The sequence below is a fragment of the Haemaphysalis longicornis genome, unplaced genomic scaffold (genome assembly GCF_048455015.1).
Source record: "Haemaphysalis longicornis isolate Haplotype H1 unplaced genomic scaffold, Haemaphysalis longicornis Haplotype H1 scaffold_9, whole genome shotgun sequence".
In the NCBI taxonomy this organism is placed as follows: Eukaryota; Metazoa; Arthropoda; class Arachnida; order Ixodida; family Ixodidae; genus Haemaphysalis; species Haemaphysalis longicornis.
This window is the reverse complement of record NW_027526460.1, coordinates 108,865,052-108,885,425: the sequence shown is the minus strand read 5'-3', so window position 1 is coordinate 108,885,425 and position 20,374 is coordinate 108,865,052. Positions and strand designations below refer to the sequence as shown.

Here is a 20,374-nt window from a genome sequence, read left to right as displayed (position 1 = left end):
CGGCAGTCATCGGCGTTAATAGGAGAGGTGTAACCGTTAATGCGCCCTGTCGCGTCCATCCCAGGGAGTTAATGGGGAATGTTTTAGGAATATATTCACCCGCACCCGTTTACATATAGGGCAAGGCGTAACTAAAAGTTGCTCCTTTATCGCCTAGGCGCCTTGCATGTAACGCCGCAAACAAGGTCATGGAGCAAAAACACGGACATGAACAGGATGGGCGCCAGTCCATGACCCCTTTCTAATGCGGGTTGTATGCCTGCACTAATAACCGTTGTCTTGCACCACAACCAACACGCCCAACAGCAGGTCCTTTTCTGAACACCAAGGCTGCCAGCTCCCAACTTTCGCAGTGCTGCCGGATTGCTGTCTCTATGGGGCTCGGCGGGTCAATCCCGATTGCAGAAGAGTAAAAGAGAAAAGAAGACTCACGGGGCGCGGGCCGGTATCCGTGGACGGCTGCCCTCTGGTTGGCGTAGTAGGAGGAGGCGGCGGCGGGTCCTCCGGCGCCGTCTTGCAGCGAGTGGAAGAACATGTCCATGTCCTCCTGCGCCAGCACGGCCGGGTCCTGCCGGCCCTCGTAGCCGGACCAGGGCCCGGCCTGGTCCTCCATGGCGTCGCTGCCGCTGCGCGACGAGGCGCGGCACAGCGCCGTGGGGCAGCCGAGCCCGACGCTCACGCCACCGTGCTGGCCGTGGTGGTGGCCGAGGCTCGGGCTGACGCTGCTGCTCGCGTGGTTGCTCGCAGCCTGCGAGAAAACGCGAGAGGGACGAGGCTTAGACCTCTTCTACTCGTCAGTCCTGGGTCTCGGCCATTTAAGCTGTGCTAGTGAATCACCTTAAAGGAGCCATGAAGACAAAATACAAGTTGGGTTTATTAGAAAGACTGCTTAGTGCCGATAACAATGATACCAATATCATCACAATCTTCGAACAAATAACGGAGATATTAAAGAAAACGTGTGAAGCAGTCGCGACCCCCTAGCCAATTTCCCACAACTTTTCTATGACGTCACGGAACCTTGTTTGTGCGATTGGCGGCCGCCTAACTGACCTGTCGCGACGACACATGACTGGGCGTCTGTAATGGGGCCTCTAGTTCCATTTGACCGCATCACTTGAATGCTAACGTGCAGTTAACGCACTGAAAATTGTGTTTTATTGTTGGCCCGTATGACGTCATTCTTGCTCATAACACGTCACTGTGGCGCGAAATTTGAAAGTTTTTAAACACTTGTTGCTTTTTTTCGTTAAAAAAACATCTTTTGGGGCTGTAATGGAGCTGAGTGAGATACTGATTCCTAGTTCTTTCAAATTTAACGAAGTTGTATTTTCTCTTCATGGCTCCTTTAACGGCGCATGCGCAGCACATTGCGGACATTAAAAGATGTTATCAGTATTTAAAGTATGAAAACGTATGTACGTCTCTTCTGCGTCGCCCAAACGTGGATATATTCCAGGCACGCTCAGGACTACCATACAATGGCGCGCAGGCTCTGCTGATGGCATTGGTGCTTCACTCCCAAGGCGCGTGTAGAGGCACCCTAACCCACGTCATCATCGGGTGGGCTCACAACCCAGCCCTACCACCTGTTTCATCCCCTCCTCCCGTCGTGGGTGGACCTGGTGACCAGCGGTGACCTAACCACCCAGCAACTAAAGAGACCGCCAAGTCGCGACTGCAGCTCCGGGACTGATGAACCAGATATAATTCTCCGCTTAAGTTATTTACTGCACTATAACTTCCCCTTGAAATTCATCATCTGCTGTGACAGCAGATGATGCAATGATGCATGCACAGTTTCACATTGTACGATGCCCGTATGCCTAGCCGTCCCACACAATCCAGCTAACAGGATCACCCCCTACCATGTTAGGTCTCAGAACTAACAGTGACCAGTTGACACGGTAAATCACTTGGCCACTGTCCTGAGGGTACTGCGGCAGGCGTAAAAAGGAATAGACAGTTGCTTAGACCTTAGCATAAAGCTTAGCTCAAAAGGCAGGAAAGCAAGTTTTCTGTTCTGGGAAGCGACTATTTGCCCCGAACTTCACATAGGCACCGGAGGCAACCCTGACATAAATACATAACTTATCCAGAATGGGCGCGAATTTAGAGCGGGGTTTATATAAAATGTCGTGCTTATGTCAGAGTACCAAGAATTGGATACTTCGCGAAGAATGACTAGCCGTATACACACGTGCGCTAAATCGTGTGCCTGGCGTTATGTTGTCTGCCCAACGTCTGTTTGAGCTCCGTTCGAGGCGCCGTTTTACCTGCAGTTACGCAGCGATAGTAACGACTTAATTAACATGCCGTATATGTTTCCAGGTGACCTCTTCTTCAGCCTTTGTTCTTCCGTACCGGCTAGGTTGAATACAGGTACTCAGACTTCTACGCGCCTTTCAGCTTTCAGTTGGCTTTTATTGATGTGGCCACGTCGGCTTCTTTCCAAATGAATGAATTCCGGAGCATTCCGTCTGACGGTATTTTACCCTTGAATGTAGAACACCCTTCGCCAATGATAATGGCTGAAAATAGGTAGCCTGAACCTATGGGCTCTGGGTGCCACGGCGTCAAGTTCGCCGACGGATATCTTACGTTTGCTTCCAGTAGATGTGCTTCAGCGCGGAATTCAATTAAGCGCGATTTCATGGTGTAAGCACTGTTTTGTTATATTTAGACAGTCGTCTCTGGTGCATTTTACGAGTGTAGATTGTTATAGGACGTCATGCTACGATTGCGGAGATTTATCGCATGGGTAGGCAGACGCCATGCAAAGCAGCATCCTGCTCAGGAACACGAGAATGCATCGCTGTGCATGAAAAAAAAGGTGGCCGTTGCCCTAAAAGTGGTTGAGTATATACATGAAATAAGAAATAAGCAATTCTCGCCGAACAAGCAAGCAAGCAAGCAAGCCGTCGATCGTGGCACGGAGCACGCAGTTGCCGTTGCAGCTCGAAGTGCTCATCGACCGTTTAAAAACCCCAGCATTTTTAAGTGGTCGGTTGAAGTGCTGCTGCATATATACAGTCACAGTTTCGAAAGGTTGCTTCTCACAACTGCAATCCCACGACTGCACGGATGGCTGAATTCTTCCATGCGCCCCTCAACAATGTTGATTTATCAGCACGCCGAAACAGTTATTTTACCAATTTCACCCGAATGGTTTTAAAAACTAGAAACAAGCGACTGAGATATCACAAACATCCGGAAAGGCCGCCGCATTCACGCCACGTTATGGCATTCCATTGCGGCGATGCGGACGTTGAATAGTTGCGCGCCTATACACCACGGGCCCGCTCCTCCTTCTGCGAGTTCCTTCCGTTAAAAACGACAGATTGTCGTAAACAACTTCAGCGGAAAGCCCCTTCCTTTGTAGCTGCCTGTCTGGCGCTTGAACCATCAGAAGATAACCTTGTCCGCTGGAAAACTGCGCCCGTTACGGTCTGCCTGCAGGCACACTGTGAGGCTCTTCGGCTCCACACAGCAAATGTGTCCAACGTGCTATAAGGCAAAGGTTAGACAGATAATTAACGCCAGGCTGCAGCGAAGTAAACCAGTTGTTTTGATGTCTGAACATCTGTCTCGTATACGTGGCGAAGGCGTGCCAAGGCTTTGCCATTCACAGTACATGGATGTTTCTAACGAGTTGGGAAAAAAGGCACGCGATAGCATGTGGCTGAAACGAAGAAAGCGCCAGAATGTTTCTGGCGGCCCTGTGCACGTCTAGCAAAGGACTGTGAACGCATGGCCGAAAAAACAAATGCAAATACATGCCTCACAGGCCCTAAAGCATGGGAAATATTATTTTGGCTTTAAACTTTTTCCGGTGCCGACAGCAACTCAAAACTGCCTGTGGTCTAAATTATTCGACAATCGTCAATCTTTATATCTAGGGTGTGCTGCTTAAAACTCAAGTTTAAAGTTTAATAAAAATAGGAGAGTGCAGAAAAACACATTTTTTGAACGATTGAGGCCAACGAGTAACTGTTTCAGTTAAAAGTCAAACGAAATTCGGCTAAGCTGGCATTATGTAAATGAGCGACAAACCAAACGGGCCGCAGCTAATGTGATCGTGAACATGATAACTGCGAAGTGAAATTGAACATTGTTATATATACGCATAAGGCTAATCGGCTACACTAAAGCCGGGAGAAACTGATGATGGCATAGAATAAGTGAACTAAATAAATATTCACAGCACTTAATACAACCTTACTGCTGCGTGTGGGAACTTTTTACACATACTGCTGTGACCAAAATTCGTAAAAAAAAAAAAAAAAAGGTTTCGTTGACGCCAGAAGAAAGTCTTGCCTGCACGCTTGACTAATTTATTCGAACTTTTAAATCCGCTGATTTTTTTGAAGGAACCGGAGTCTCACGTTGTAAACATTGATGGTTGAACAGTGCGCTGGTCTTCCCTTTCTCGTGATCTTTGTTGTTGATTTTGTGTAGTATGTATCCTGTATAGCCCATCCTGCCAGGGCCAAATTTACTGGCCTGCAGTATTGTTAAATAAATAAATAAATAAATAAATAAATAAATAAATAAATAAATAAATAAATAAATAAATAAATAAATAAATAAATAAATAAATAAATAAATAAATAGTATGCACAGATCTGCCCCCTCTGTGCTTTTAATGGGACTAAACGGATGCGGTTCATCGCTGGGAAACTCAAGACCAATGGTTCAAACACCTCCCCTTTAGGTCCAAACCGTGGTTGAGGAAAGCACTTTGAAGAAAGCACTTCAAAACAAATGATTAACAAACTTCGGAATGCCCGAAGCTACGTTACCTAAACTTCCGATTGTTGTTTCATTTTTTTATTTTTTTTTATTTTTAGGGACACTGCAAAGTGCGATAGAGCAGATATCGAAGTCGTGTGAGGTTGGTGCGTAGCTTGCGGCTAAAGAGTTATTATCGGCAGTGGTTATACAGTTCGCGAGAAACATGTGCGCGACATGCTCCTCATGGCCCGCAGCCCGGTCTGTAGTTAGCGTTATGAATACTGGATTCCTTTAAGCTCGTTTGCGAGCTCTCTGATATATCCAAGCCAAACAATAATGACGCCGAGACCGCACACTCTAAGGCCCTACCATTATTCATCTTCATTGAAGTGCATGCACCCAGGTGACCAATTCATGCAGCCAACAATGCGCATACGATTTGATTCGGAAATGTGGTTTGCGCTGCGGTAATGCGGAACGCCATACTTTCATGCTTGATGCCACAGAGCAGACCAAACTTTTTGAGTTATACCTTATGCTCGACATCGTCATTCGCAGTGATTTTTGTGTTGGATGCATGGGCTAGTCGATCGAGTGCATTGTGATGAAGCAGAACCACAGTATTGCCCTGAGTGCACGTATGTTTTCGCTTATATCTTGTTAGCTTTACTTTCACTTCTCTCGTCCTCGCGCCTTTCGACAGTGAGCAAAAATAAAAATTACGCCCACCTCCCCTCGCGGGAACCCTGGTGTGATGCGACGCTGAGGGGGGTTCAAGCGCAAGCGGAGAGCAACCGTCGACCGAAAGGCCGCGGAGAGCGGCACACCGGTCATATGCGCAGCGCGCCTGAAGGAGAGGAGACCGCGGAGAGAGTTCCCCGGCTATGACGCAACACAATCCAACACAATCCACTTTAATTTAATCCAAGCCAAATCAAGCCAATCCAATCGAATCCAATCCAATGCCCCTCGCGAGAGAGTGTTCCCTATCGGAGAGGAGAGGGGGAGAGTGGCTGCGGACAACGGACGCACGCGGACAACAACGGACGCACGCAGGAAGGACAGGGCGGCCGACAAGAGATGCTCTGAGCGTCGCATCTAAAACGGAATTCCGCCTCTTCACCGAAATGGGAAAGGGGGAGGTAACTGACGAAAGGTTTTAGCGAGTATATCGGGAAAGTTTTTGATTATTATTATTATTATTAGTAGTAGTAGTATTATCATCATCAATGAGCCCAAATTTCGAGAAAGAAACACTGAACATGCGTTGGATTTACAACGTGACATACGTGAACCAAATAAATCAGTACAAACCTCCACTACACGGTCAACTCATAATGCGGGTAGTCCATCGAAGCTAGAAAACAACCGAACTTTGAGTTTTGACGCTACTAAAATAAATTTCCGAATCCAGCAACCCAGTCTAGTTCTATCTTTCAATTACCTCGTCATGTCCCAAGGGCAGAATTGAGAAGCAATTTTTATTTCGCTCTCTCGCATTTTTACCAAAGGCAGCCGTCAACATCATCAATTAATCTGTTATTAACTGGGGTTACTTATCTGTATCAGTGCGGCGGGAGGAACGTGTGTGGTCGTCATGCGTCCAGTGCCGCGATACGCATGCGCATCCGAAGGCGAATACCACAGACGCTGTTCCGCGCTAAGGGATGCCCTTACAAGTTTTATTGGAGCTTTCCCGCAATAATCTCATGCTTACGGAGAAGCAGCCTTTACAAGTGGAGGAATTTCCTGTTTTGTTTTCTTTTGTTTTTGACATTGCGTACCGGTCGGATCTTGCCCGGAGTATCTATATTGCCCTTGCAGTTACAAACAACAGCACTAAGATTCCCAGGTAACTAAACATGCTTCAACAACAAACAGCGCAACGGACCGCGCGACGAGTTCGCACGGGGTTGTGAGAAAACCGCTCTTCGGCGTTAGTGGCGACACAGAAATGAGGCACAAAACCGGGAATCATGCATGTCAGCGAGCGTAGAATTACTCCAAGTTCACAAAACCGCAAAAGTCCTATCACGCGCTACGTGCTACACGTACCGTCAAGAGGACAAACGTCTACGGACCCCGAAAGAAGCAATTCGGTTAGTTCTCTGCCGCACGGCAGGCCGGGGTATTATGTGCGGTATTTTTGCGATACTTTGGTAATTTGACGACGTCTCACATGAATACCACAGTTTGTGGGCTGCTATCAGAATCTTTCAGAAATAACGTAAAATTGACATTTTTATGGTCCGTAAACTTTTGCTCATGGCTGTACATCCGCCCTTCGTAGTTCTCTTCTTGACTGTGGGGTTCACCCAAACCACGTGACTTTTCCGCGGGAAGTTCAAAACACGATTTACTACAGTGGTGTCACCACAACGGTATATATTCCCGGCGGGTTGAGCTCCTCTTGATAATAATGGCGATGGCCAGACTATGCCTGCTCGCACGGAGAGCGTAGCGCACAAACTTTTGCTTTCATTGAGACATGTACAGTCTTTGCCAAAAATTTCGAGGCCAAGCCGAAGTGCGCAGGCCGCAAAAAAAAAAAAAAAATTAATGTACAAGCTTCCAGCCCGAGCTAGGCTGACACGTTTTATGCCGGAAATCTAGAAATAATACCTTTCTTTCTAACCGTAATAAAATATTTTCATCACATTGAAAGGTAAAGCGTGTTCTTTGACTTCTTTGTGGTCGAGAAGGCTTAGGATTGGCCTAAAAATTTTTTACAAAAGGTGTACCTACCAAAGTGTCATTGCAAAAACCTCGCGTGATGGGCTCGTCATACATGTTCGCTCCACACACACGGTCTTGACACGAATGGCGCCATTTTGCGAAGCAAAATAGAGAGAAATTTCGTGTTCAAAGACCGGAGATACAAGAAAAAATGGACGGGGAGTCAGGACGCAATTTAATGCAGCAAGTTCCATAAATAAGGCAATGCGACAGGCCGACGAAAGCGCGGACTCGGTCAAGTCGTCGTATGTTTGTGTAACGGGGTGTTTCGCAAGCTTCACCCTCTCCCTTGTAGCGTTCATGTCAAAAGGGCTGGATTTTCGGGGCCCTCGCTGTATGCATAAGCAATTCCATCCAGCACAAAGCAGTGAGTATATATTCACGACGGAGAAAGCCCCGGTGATTCGTGCGAACCGAAGCGAGCGACATCATAAGACCTTGCGTGATGAAAGCACGTGGGTCGGTTACTTTTCAACGGCACGATTGTTTCACGACTCCATTTTTGAAAGTCCCGCGCCGCGCGAGCAGGCTTGGCGAGTCTGCCAGGTACATACTGGTTACGTAGTCCCAGAACTTATGGGATCTGAAGAGGCATACTTCGCTGCGATGCGTGTATACGCTTTTAATGCGTTTATTTGTTTAGCGAATGCATTCTGCTTAGTCCGCGCCTGGTTGGCTCTCGGATATTAAAGCGGAAGCCATTGGGCCAAAAACAAGCGCCGTTTTTATTATTGTCCGGAACAGCCAATCACCGCCGCTCTAAACGGCAAAAAAAAAAAAAAAAACAGGAAAATTCCGAGAGCGAGCAGCGAGCAGCGAGAGAGAGCGAGCAGCGAGCAGCGAGAGAGAGAGAGAGAGAGAGAGAGAGAGAGAGAGAGAGAGAGAGAGAGAGAGAGAGAGAGAGAGAGAGAGAGAGAGAGAGAGAGGGGGGGGGGGGGGGGGCACAGAAGAACATCCCGGGCCCAATCTCCACTAACATGAAACCTTTCGAAACGCGAAGCATGCAGTGGATAAGTGTATTCTTGGCGCCTTGGGGTGTTTGCCAACGGAGATGAAAACGTTGGTGGTAGAGGTATACAGCTTTGCTGCAAAAGTCTCTTGTCTTTGAAACACGAAGCTCTATAGCGCAAGGCGTTGAGTTTCCCGGTGTTTTAGTACCGTATATACATGAGACGACGCGTACGACGATGACATGAGACGCCGACAGTCCGTAAGTGGTTCCGCCCCTGAAACACATCTGTGCTCACAAAAACACACAGTGAACCCGGGTGTCCTAAGTAGGATCCGAGCGCGTTACCAGCGTGCTCCCTTGGCATGTGGCCAGTGGTGGAAGAGTTTGTTTAGTACGTTCTGCGTAACGCTCAGGTGAACGTACCGGCACGTGATTAGAACAGGGGCACACGAGACCCGGGGAACTCTGGTTCTGGCGAAGTTGCGGCGTGAAGTGTTGCCAGACAGCCTGTCTAAGTAATTTTCGACAAAAAAGGTGACAGTATTTTTCAATAATAAACATCGCAGGGAAAGCCGAATTGTCTTTGCCTTCAAAAGGGACCGTGCAACACTCTTTTCAACATTTTTCGAAATTTTGATTGCTTTCAGAACGTAGTAAACTAACGCATCCAGTACTTAGATTAGGGGGTACCCGAAAGTACCTCAGCGAAAAATTACTGCTCTATTCAAATTAGATACCCGCCGCGGTGGCCCAGTGGCTAAGCCGTTGCGCTGCTGAGCCCGAGGTCGCGGGTTCGATTCCCGGCTGCGGCGGCCGCTTTTCTGATGGAGGCGAAAAGCAAAAACGCCCGTGTGTACGAGATATCGGCGCACGTTAAAGATCCCCAGGTGGTCAAAATTAGTCCGGAGCCCTCCACTACGGCGCGCCTCATCGCCTGCGTTGCGTCGGCGCGTTAAACCCTACAATCAATCTATTCAAATTAGATAACTTAGAAAGTTGCTCGAAAGATTTTTCTCTCTTTCCCGGTCTTGGACTTCTTCGACCGCTGGAATTACGTCATTAGAGCGACGTAGCAGCTGTTGGCCGGCGTTCTTTCAGTTGCACTTTGAAAAGGAATCCACAAGAGGGAGACAGATACGGAAGGCGTATCTGCTGCGACGAGCAAATCACGCAGTGCCGCTCCATGGTGGCGATAACTACAGTTTTCGCAGTGCTTCCACAAGCGAAGGAAAGGGTGAAAGCGTTTATCGGAACGGTTGCAGAGTCCCTTTAGAGCGCGCAAGCGGGAATATTTTGCGGTGGACTCACATTTTAATTGGTAAGGATACTCTGGTGCCACTTTTGATATACGACACGTTCCTTATTGTGAAATGGAATACGAAGAGAGAATCGTAACGAAAGAGGGCCGGTGTTCAAGCATAATAATTGTGTGGAACGAATCGCTTATGATTCGAATCGAATTAATGGTGCAGCACGTAATCGCGACTGGCAAATACACTTGCACGTGAAGGCGTCGGAGGATTTGGGGTTTTGTTGACGGATAGAGAGGGGAAGATGATTGCGCCAGAGTAAAAAAGCGACTATTGCGTCACGAACTTAGTAACTTAGTATAATTCAGCCACCCCTCTTTACCCCCCCCCCCCTCCCCCATAAAAAAAACATCCAACCACATAATGATTTCTCGCAGGAAAAATGGTCAAGCGGGTCCTGCCATAGAAAGTAAAGACCCGTTCACACCTACCAGCGGGGTGACCAAAAACGACCAAATTGACGCAATTTCCGTCGCTCTTGTCGCCCGACGTCGCTCTTGCCGTTTCGGCTCGACCAATTTTTGTCGCCGTGCCAAGAGCGACTTGAGCGACAGAAATTGCGTCGCATTTTTCGCTCCAGTCGTAAGTGTGAACGGGACTTAAAGCTTCACAAATATAAACACACCTTCAGCTCGTAGCGAACAGGACGGAAAGAGATCTCCGCCTCGAGTAACTCACCCCAAATCACGCCCGCACACAAACACGATTTCTCGTGAAGGTTAAGCCCCGCGAGCACACGACCTGCGTCCGGATAATTGACGATCGAACTTATCAGCAGCTGAGACTCGTTGAAGGAGACATACAGAGGCCTCCCCCTCCCCACCGCATGCATCCCAGCAGTTTTCCTCGCCCCCGAGCAAGCCTCGGTGTTAGCTGCTAAATGGGCGTTGCTCGGGTGATTGGTGCTGTTTCCTCTCACCCCTCTTTCTCGGCGCGGTGGCGTACGGTGCGGCGGGCGCGGCGCGCGCGTGTGCGTAGAATGTGCGTACAGCAGGCCGACCTGTACGCCCGACCGGGGTGGTGGGTGCGCGCCGCTGCCCCCTGCAGCAAATGACCACCACCGCCGCCGCCGCCGCCTTTCGAGAAAATTGCGCCCCAGATTTTGAGCGGCTTTTACATGGCGAGGCCGTGTGCACCGCCGAGCCATTCGTGCTTGGTGGAAAACAAACAAACAAAAAAGTAAAAAAAAAGCAGGTTGTTTGCTGTTGCGAATGGGCATTTCTCGCTGGACACACGCGCTCTCCCGCAGCGATTAACGGGCCCCACGCCCGGGATCCTGTACATGATGTAGTGCGCTACCCGCCCGCGTGTTTGATCTGCGGAGTAGCGCTCTGAACACGTTGAAAGGGGGCGCCCTGCAGTTTGGCGGGACTCGGAATGTTGGCAGCGAGGGGTGTGTGTATACGCTGGGAGGAGGCTGGTCCTCAATGAATCGAGAGGTATTAGGAAGACTGGAGAAGTCGAGGGGAGTTCGTTCTCGCGGAAAGAGGTATACACTGTAGACGAGACTAAAGAAGACGAAATGGCGCGAACCGATGCAAAATTCGGACGGCATATATTTGGGCTTACCTAGCATTTTACCCACTGTTTTTTTTTTTTTAGTTGCCGAAAAACTGGCCTGTTACCGCTCAGTTTGTACACACGTCCACTTTAACGCGAAAGCACGGATATCTTGCTATGGGCCATTCCAGTTGTTATTGTGCAGTGAGACATTCATATCCAGAGCAGGACTTCAGGCGAGTCCGGCCATTTCACCAGCAGAGTAGCGCATTCGTCGAGCGTATATACGTTGTTGCAATGCGGATTAACTGCTAGTTATCAGAGATAATTTCCGTTCACTGCCGACATATGCAGTTAGCACTGAAGTTTGGAATAAATTCCTGCTTGCTGAAGCCTCTTAACTAGTGTATACTCTGGAAAAAGTAAAGAAGGGCAATAGCTCATGTACGGATATCACTCCGCCAAAGCCACGGATGTCAACGGGCGCGCGCGTTTTGAAAGGACGTTGATATATGAATGCGTGATATCGTCTGCCATTTCTCAAGTATTTTGTTTGTCGTCGCTGCAGTAGTTTATAAGCATATTAAGTCGAAAAAATCGCGAAAAAGGTTCGTGCCATGTTCGAAACATTCTCAGTAACGCACTATATTCGCCGCGCGGAGTAACATCCGGCTGCGGCGATGAGGCACACCGGCAACTTCCGTTGCCGTTCTTAAGTTGTCCCCGAGTGTCGCTTTCATGCGCCAACGCCACTCCGCAAAGGACTCCAAATACATGGGCGGCTCAGGCCTCACTGTGTGCTCCAATGATATGCATGCATGGCGTGCAATCACGGAAACGTATATGAGCCGCCAAACGCCTGTGTGAACGCGCAGGTACGTTCATTTAACCAACTGTCGATTGTAATCGGAGAGTTTCTGCGTTTTTAGGCGCCCGTATGGTTGTTACTAAAACTGAAGGTCTGCCATGTATACTAGGACCCTTGACAGAAGGCTATAGAGATAACACAAACACTTCCGGGTAAGCTTGTGCCGATGTGCCCAATGTATACTCAATTTTCAATGTTTGCGGGAAATGCCAAATTGTTCGCGGCAGTGTTTTACCTCATTTTGGAAATGAAAATTCGAATTTCATTAACGTTTTTCGGCCTGTAGTGTTGACGATATATACGCTTGCGTATACATATACAATCGAAAAGTGTCCCTCTTGAACGCGTCCCGTCCTCGATCGCGCGCGCACACGCAAGGACATGTGCACACGCAGAAAAAAAAAAGGATTTTGTTCGAATCATGGTACTATCATTGAGTTCATTGCGTAATAAATGAAACGGGGCAAACGACTGTTGTTTCGCGTACTGCGTCAGCTCGAAAATTAGACTTGTCATTTCCGTTAAAGACGTTGCACACTTTCCGTACAGGAAAACTAGTCTAGGCGTACGCGTAATCATAGCTTACGTCAGTGTACGGGCTGAATGCACGGAACCGTGTCACCGCAAAGGAGGTGCCGTAAATGTATATCGAGCGTATAATTCGTTCTAATTGGCACCACTTAGGTGCGCGTGCGTTTGAATTTTGAAACACTTAACTGCTGGCTTTGCTATCACTTGTGCCAATTGACTGCGCTGTGCAACCATCTGACGGTATACGTCTACATCATATTTCTTGTTACCAACATTTTGCATTTAAATTGCACGTACTTCATTGCCCTCTGCGCTGCCTTTTCACGCTGCGTGCAAAATCTTACATGTTGCTGAGAGAGAGAGAGAGAGAGAGAGAGAGAGAGAGAGAGAGAGAGAGAGAGAGAGAGAGAGAGAGAGAGAGAGAGAGAGAGAGAGAGAGAGAGAGAGAGAGAGAGAGAGAGAGAGAGAGAGAGAGAGAGAGAGAGAGAGAGAAATTAACTTGCGGAAACGTTGTGTCGTTACGTTAAAGGGGGCCGTTGGAACGCAAAAATCGCCAACTCTGAAACTCCACGGCGCAATTTTAGATTTTTTGGATGCGGCTGCCTAATGATGATCATGAACAGCTCTAAAACATCCTTGCACCATGGCCTTCCTGCCTACTTTAAATATATATCCTAAGGTTACTTATCTCTTTCATTCACGCTTTCATCTTCGTAAGCCCGTGACAGCGAAACGGAACAGTTCTTAATAAAACTTGCCGCTGGGCTAGTTCAAAGTATCAGAAAATATGGTAGCGCGGAACGAACCATGCAAAGGAGAAACAGTTATTTAGTCAAAGATAGCGCGGTAGTGTAGTGGAAAGGTACGACGACACCTTTTCTGTTGCATCGTCTTTGCTCGGAGCTTTAACGTTAACAGTTCGTGCTGTGACAATATTGTAAGCGTCGTTTTGAACCTCGTAACGCCCATATTACTTCCGGATTTACCCTTAAAGGTGACGAAATATATTGCGCTCAGCCAATGTCTATAGCGCGTTGTTATAACGTTTTCGCATCAATATACCTGTACGTTCTTGGGCACACTTCGAAGTACGTCCTAAAATATTAACGCTGCAAAAATGTACTTCGTTCTGATTACGTCACACAAGGTTATGTCTGACATTTTGCGTCGCATGTGGGAATACTTCCGCCAATTGGACTTCGAGTTTTATTCGGCGTCCCACTCAGTTACATTTCAATTTTTATTATTCGGAGAAAACTATTTAAATTGCAACAAAATGTCCCGCAAAATCTCCACCGTTCAAATCACGTCAGCCGGGAGGATTGTCGAAGCATCGAACGGGCAGAAGCCAACAATTAAATGATGACACTACATACGAGCGCTAGCTCAATAGCCTAATTACGCGAGGTGTTCAACTGCAAAGGTCGAACCAATGACATTCGAGCGCAAAAGAGGAACATGGATGGTATATCCGGAATCGGGTACCGTTTGTGTCCGACAATTAAGCTCTATAGGAGCATGCACAAAGACTGACATGGAATATACAGGCGGAATCAAACAAAAATGGTTGGTATCTTTGTGGTACACAGCACATGCTGCGACGGAATCGTTCGGGCGGGCGGTATCTCTGAACTTGATCGCTGGGCGAACAATCATATTTTGAGAAGTGGAGCTCTGACAGCGTTTGGTATTATGTCCGGAGTTCATCTCGTGTGTCTTCCGAAAGTAGCGCACTTTTCGCGTCGCTTACACAAGCGAACTTTGATTTTTAGTTGGACCTTCTACTAAGTTCCAAATCTTATTTAATCACGAGAGATTACCGCTGGGAGTTTAGTGTCTGATATGGAGTAGCATTTATACAGTCTATACTCATTTGCTTCCGTGATCGGCTGTTTATGGGACTTGAGAAAAGAAAGCCGAAATTGCAGGATTTCAAGCAAACAAAGGAAATGTGAAACTGCGTCGGCGCTCTCGAATGCATTATGTAACCATGGTATATTTTCTCAAATGACATCCACGTTTTCCATATTTTTCTTTTGGCGGGAGTTACTCAGAAAATTTAAACGTGAAGACAGTACTTTTAATTCGCTTAACTGTAATAACGAAAAATCTTTGAATGCTATTTACCTTTTTAAAACGAGGGAGGGCAAGCGGGTAAGTCTTGTACAAGCATAAAAATTGTAATATTACCTGGATTCATTTTATTTAGAATGGGGTGTAATGGTGACGTCTTCTTGCTTCCTTTTTTTTTTTTTTTGCTAATATACTGAGTGCCTTTCTAGCAGAAAGCGGCAGTTGGGACGACCGGTAGTATTGTATGTTGTCATTATATGACAACGCTGCAACGCCCGACCGGTACGTAAAAAGTTGCTATACCTGGAAGCAAGAAACTCCCCTACGCTTCTAAAATTTCCTTCTCTCCTTAAGAATCAGCGGAAGTGTTCATAAACATGTTTCTAGCCAATGCCTTTCCCCCTGAGACACAGCACAAATGCTACCCACCCCTTTTGACCATCTTAGAGTATACTGCTAGACGTAGACTACTCAGTAACAATCTCCATCATCTTGTCTGACACTTCTGCAAATTATTTCGATATCAGACTTTTTCACCGCCCTCTTACAATCCAGCCATTCACGTCGACCCGCACAGGTGCTAACAATCAGACTCCCACCGCTCATTTCTTCATTCAAAGCGGTCTAGTCGTTCCACAGCACCACAACATTGGCATCTACGATTCCATCTTGAGCACTTCTTGCAAGACACTGCGACACCATCCCATGGGGGCTCGACGAGGGCAACCGCTGGCTGCAACCTCCTATACCACCCGCCCCTCCCGCCACCGCGGACTAGAGCCACCCTAGCCAATAAAAGCTACAACGCGCAGCGCAGCACACTATCCGCCCCAAACTCATTGCCCCGACGGCGCGTTCATCCGAGCCGACGATGAAGAGGTAATAGTTCCAGCTGATTAATGGCCCGCCTGTGACCGCTCGCGTCGCTTTATAGGAAAGCGCGTACTCGGAGCTCATAAACGCATAGCGTGCGCGGCCCAAGAAACAACACTCCTAGCTCTTTAGATACCCCCACTCCTCCTTCGCATTCTTCGCGTACAGTTTCTGTACGCAACAAAGACGCTGGAACAGAGAAGCGTGCTGCGTGAGCTACGCAAGGTAAAAGGCGGGACACGTCGTGTGCGGCCTCGGTTGCGAGTACACGGCCGGTCCCGCTATCGGAGAGATGAAAAAAAGAACTACCGCAGCCTTTGTAATCGAAGAACCACGGAGAGGGCTGTGCACGTGACCGTTGCACGTTGATTTTTAACCCAGGCCTGCAAGAACCGTTGCGAGTGCACAAGGCTATTCGTTCCTTTAGTGCGTTCGAATTGCTACAAGCGTTTCTATTAGGCTTTTTTTTTTTAGCCGAAGCCTCCAATGGCCCATTTGGCAAAAAATTCGGCGTCCGTTGTCTGCAAAACGGCTCTTTCGGAGGCGTTATATAGCACAAGGCGTTCCACAGCTCTACAGTTCTCGCTACTGCCGAGTTTAAGCTATAGCTTAAACTCGGCAGTAGCGAGAACTGGTCTGTCACGCCAATACACCGCAGATTAAGGGAGGGGAATAACACTTTAAAAACTCCCCGTGGAGTGTCTTCACCACAACGCTCCAGAATGACCAACAGAAATAGCTGAGTGTGCAAATTTGGCGAATCACAAGCGCAAGCATTCAATTTGACTGAAAGAGGGCATCTGCGCTGGTACACATTGCACAGTGCAAAACGCCACGCGCGCCTTGCACGCTGCGACTAATCGTTCCGGAGCGCTGTGGGGAAGACGACCTGTGTTCGAGGACTTCTTATATAAGAGTGAGCAAGCAGCGAAAAGCACCATCGTCGTTAACTCTTTCATTACACGGCGCCAGAAACGAGTAGCGGCGCAACACGTAGGAGGGCGATCGAAGCCATTCGAAAGTTTTGAGGAGACTCGCAAAGCAGTGTGTCTCGAGCGGTAACCCTTCGACAGCACGATACGGAAGCAAGGCGTGTGATGCTTCCGGCTGCATGTTTGTACTCTTTCGCACTTGCGACCCATAAAAGGTATCCCCGAATTTTCTTTTTTTTTTTACGCAACCTTTCCCTCTACTTCACTGGCGCGCGAGTTGTCAATAGATAGCGTGTTCGTGTTGTCTTTTCGTCGCAAAGCGAGCTTGTTCGAGAATTGGTACAGAAGATCCGCAGGTTTGCGCCCCGACGGAGTGGGCCAGGCAAGATTCTTTGCTTCTACATAATCGCCCTCACGCTGCAAGTAAAACTGCCTTGAAAGCGAGTCCGTTGCACGTAGGTGTGAGCAAAGTCTGCCGGCAAACGTGATACTAGGAGAGACCCGACCCCGAGGGTTAAGGCATCACGCTGCCGTACACAAGGTACAGCGCTGCTTCCCTAGTCAATGTGATGGGCAAATATGCCGGTGCGTGAGAGATTTCAGCCCAAGGTTGATGAACCCCTGGTGGTGGTCAAGATTAATCCTCGTACCCCTGCTGTAATGTCACGGACAAATTAAATTCGAACACGAAAGTATGAACCAGAACACGCAAAACCCAGAAATACTGTTCCCGGAGGAGGAATAATGCAGTGCTATTGGTATATTTGGAACGCCACATTCCCACAACTTTGTTACGGATAAGGTGCACGCGACAGTTTGGTTTGCATTCAAAGAAATCGCGCTGTTTCTGTGTTCTGGTTCATATTTTCGTGTTCGTGCTTCATTTGTTTATGACTGTACGCTTAGCTAATTCGGTGCGGAAAGCGCCAACAGTTTGGACGCTGACACTCGGACACGGTCGTGTACACACCCCGGATATATACGTCCCATGTGTATACATATATAATCCAATCCAATCCAGTCCAGTCCAGTCACTGCTCCTCGAGCATGCGCAGTCTCATCTCCGTGGTATAAGCAGCACTGGCAACATATATAATAGACTTGGGCTGCGCAGGACGGTATGTAGCGGTTGGAGGTCAGTGGGAGAGTCTTTCGCCCTAAAGATCGAGGCCCTAAACATGATGATGATAATGAAAAATATTTTCCGTGACGAAACCGGCAGTGTAAGCCTTGTTATCTCGAATGACTTCTTCCGCACGTCATCCATGCCATATACCACGTTGAGTTCTTCATCACCCGAGTTGTGTTGAAGAACCCCGAGGGATTGAATCAATCCGTAGCACTCTTCTACAGCGCTTGTGATAACCAAAGTGCAGCTCCCCCTCCTCTCACCCTGATTTGTGTTACGTTTTGAGAGATAAGGCCTCTAATCTCCAACAAACCGTTTTCGCGCGGTGTTGTGCGGCGGCCGTGTAGTAACGCGACGGGAGAAAGCTTTTAATTGTCGGCTTGTGGGCGATCGTAATCGCCGCGTTTGTCTCGCCGTGCCAAAAGGAAGTGCCGGAAGCGACCACTGCGCTGCTGTCATTAACGTGCTCGTCTCGCCGAGCGACGCCGCAGTCGCGGACGCTTCGCTCCGCGTTTGTTTTGGCAAAATGCTCGCCGACAGCAGAGGTCGATCCCGCGAAGAAAGCGTTTACGTAGACGTTTAAATGTTCGCTAATCGCGCGACACGGCTGCCAAGGTGGAGATGAGAGACGCGTAATGCGCGACTGCATTTGTCATCCGGAGACGGAGCCGAACAAAAACGAAAAAAAAAAAAAAACCCGCTTGGCCTGCTTGTGCACGCACTGAATCTTGAGCACGAAATGTTTCGCAAACACCTAATTTAGACGAATCTCAAGGTTTAAAAACTGTTTGGTCACGACAAAATTTCAATTAAATAGGTTAGAGACGATTCTCTGCAATTAGTAATTATACTTTTGTTGTACACAGCAGGGGTGTAGCCATACTTGAGGGGGGGGGGGGGGTGTCGGTAGCAAAACACCCCCGAAATTTATGTATGCCGAAGAATGACATATTGTCTGAGAGTCCAGCGCACTCTCTTTCATTTCATATTTTTATTTATTTTCACGGTGGCGTATAACATCCCTCGAGATATATCTCTGGCGCTACGCCAGTAATAGTGAAAATTTAAAGCGCAACAAATTTAGACACAAGACGAATGACACAGGGACAGACGCTACTTCCAACTGGAAATTTTATTTACGAAACAACATATATATACGAAAAGGAGGAAATACAAAAAAACAACACTGCATGTGCGCATCGTCCTAAACTAGAGTATGTGCGCACTGTACAGGCGCGCACACGCTCCTCATGCCAAGGGCGTACCTCTTTTCCTCCTTTTCGTATATATATGTTGTTTCGTAAATAAAATTTCCAGTTGGAAGTAGCGCCTGTCCCTGTGTCATTCGTCTTGTGTCTAAATTTGTTGCGCTTTAAATTTTCACTATGGAGTACCAACTAGCTCGAACCCTCACGTTGCCAGTAATAGTACTAGATTATATTTTACCGAATGAAACTGAATCCGAAGAAGTAATGCACGGAATTTTTCCTTGGGTGTATGCAGTGAAGGGTAATGGCGGCGTTGTCGTCACCGGGCGTCAATACGCCCCACCGCACCTTACCCATGTTACATGCATCGCAGAAAGGTTGTGGACACGTTTTTAAGTCGCGATGAAAATCTCATGACAGTTTAGGATTTCCGCCGCACGCGTACGGATAAATTATACGCCTCTTGCCGCCAAACTTTCCTGGGAACCTCTGCCCTGAATGACTTCGGTGTTGTGGCAGGCCCGAAGTGTGCAGGACGGCCTCCCAGCCCCCAAAAGATAATTTGCGAAGGACACCTGGAACGATTGCGAATTGCTCCGGGTTTTCGGATTTAAAACAGCCAGCTGTGTTCATATGGTCTTTTCTTGTAACTACTTTCCTACTACGCCTTCATGAATGTACAAAAACAGGGGTGGTGGGAGTAGGTCTCAAAAGCCTTCTCCTTGAAGGAGCATTTTTGGCCGCGATGCGCTCCAAAGCTTCATTCGTTTTATTAAAGTCTGTATGTACAGTTTTAAACTGCTGCAGGTCCCTTTTCAAACCGTAAAGGACCCTTGCAACACTTCATTAAAACATTCTTCAACGGTCCAATGCAAAAATGCGAATAAATGCTTTCACTGTTTCTTTCGTGGGTAGAACCGCTTGGAAAGGTGTATAAATGCATAGTTAAAGGAGCCATGAAGAGAAAACAAAAGTTTGTTTTATTCGAAAGATTAGGTGTTTCATAGTACCCCAAGCGCTTTCTCGGAAGCAAATGATGCTTTATTCACTGAGAAATAAGGCAATTTAAGCCAAAATTTTAAATCTCCCGCTAAAATTGAACATTCCGTGACGTGTACAATGGCGTCATAGAGCCGGTCCATGAAACAGATACTTAGTATGTCGACTCCATATAGCACCCACACGCGGGAGTCGATCGAGACGGCGGCCATTTTAAAAATACTAGTAAAACCTAGTGCACCCGCAGCCCTAGTCATGGAATCGCCTGATCCGGAGAACAAAACTCTCGCCGAGGAGCTCGGGCTTGCATTTAACAACCTCACACCACAAAAACGCTCAATGCTTCTAAGTGCACGAGCGGCAAGAGTTGTGGGATACGCGGTGGACGGGAAAGCGACCATTCCGCGATAGCCACAACAGACGAACGCCCAGCCGTCGGCACCGCTGCCTCGTCAGCCCCGTCGCGACGGACGAATATAGACTGGTACGTATGTGCCGTATTTTGATTACGGTTAATAATAGTTCAACT

The 20,374-nt window shown here is 47.8% G+C and overlaps 1 protein-coding gene across 7 annotated transcripts in view; it reads right to left on the bottom strand.

Annotated features, from left to right (window-relative positions):
- LOC144153871 (GATA-binding factor 2-like) overlaps window positions 1–20,374 on the bottom strand; it is a 357,267-nt gene that overhangs the window by 69,124 nt on the left and 267,769 nt on the right. For all 7 annotated transcript variants that reach the window (XM_077685603.1, XM_077685602.1, XM_077685609.1 and 4 more), the window contains exon 2: window positions 433–748. In XM_077685603.1, the coding sequence (XP_077541729.1) occupies window positions 433–748 (316 nt within the window). The remainder of the gene's footprint in view (window positions 1–432; window positions 749–20,374) is intronic.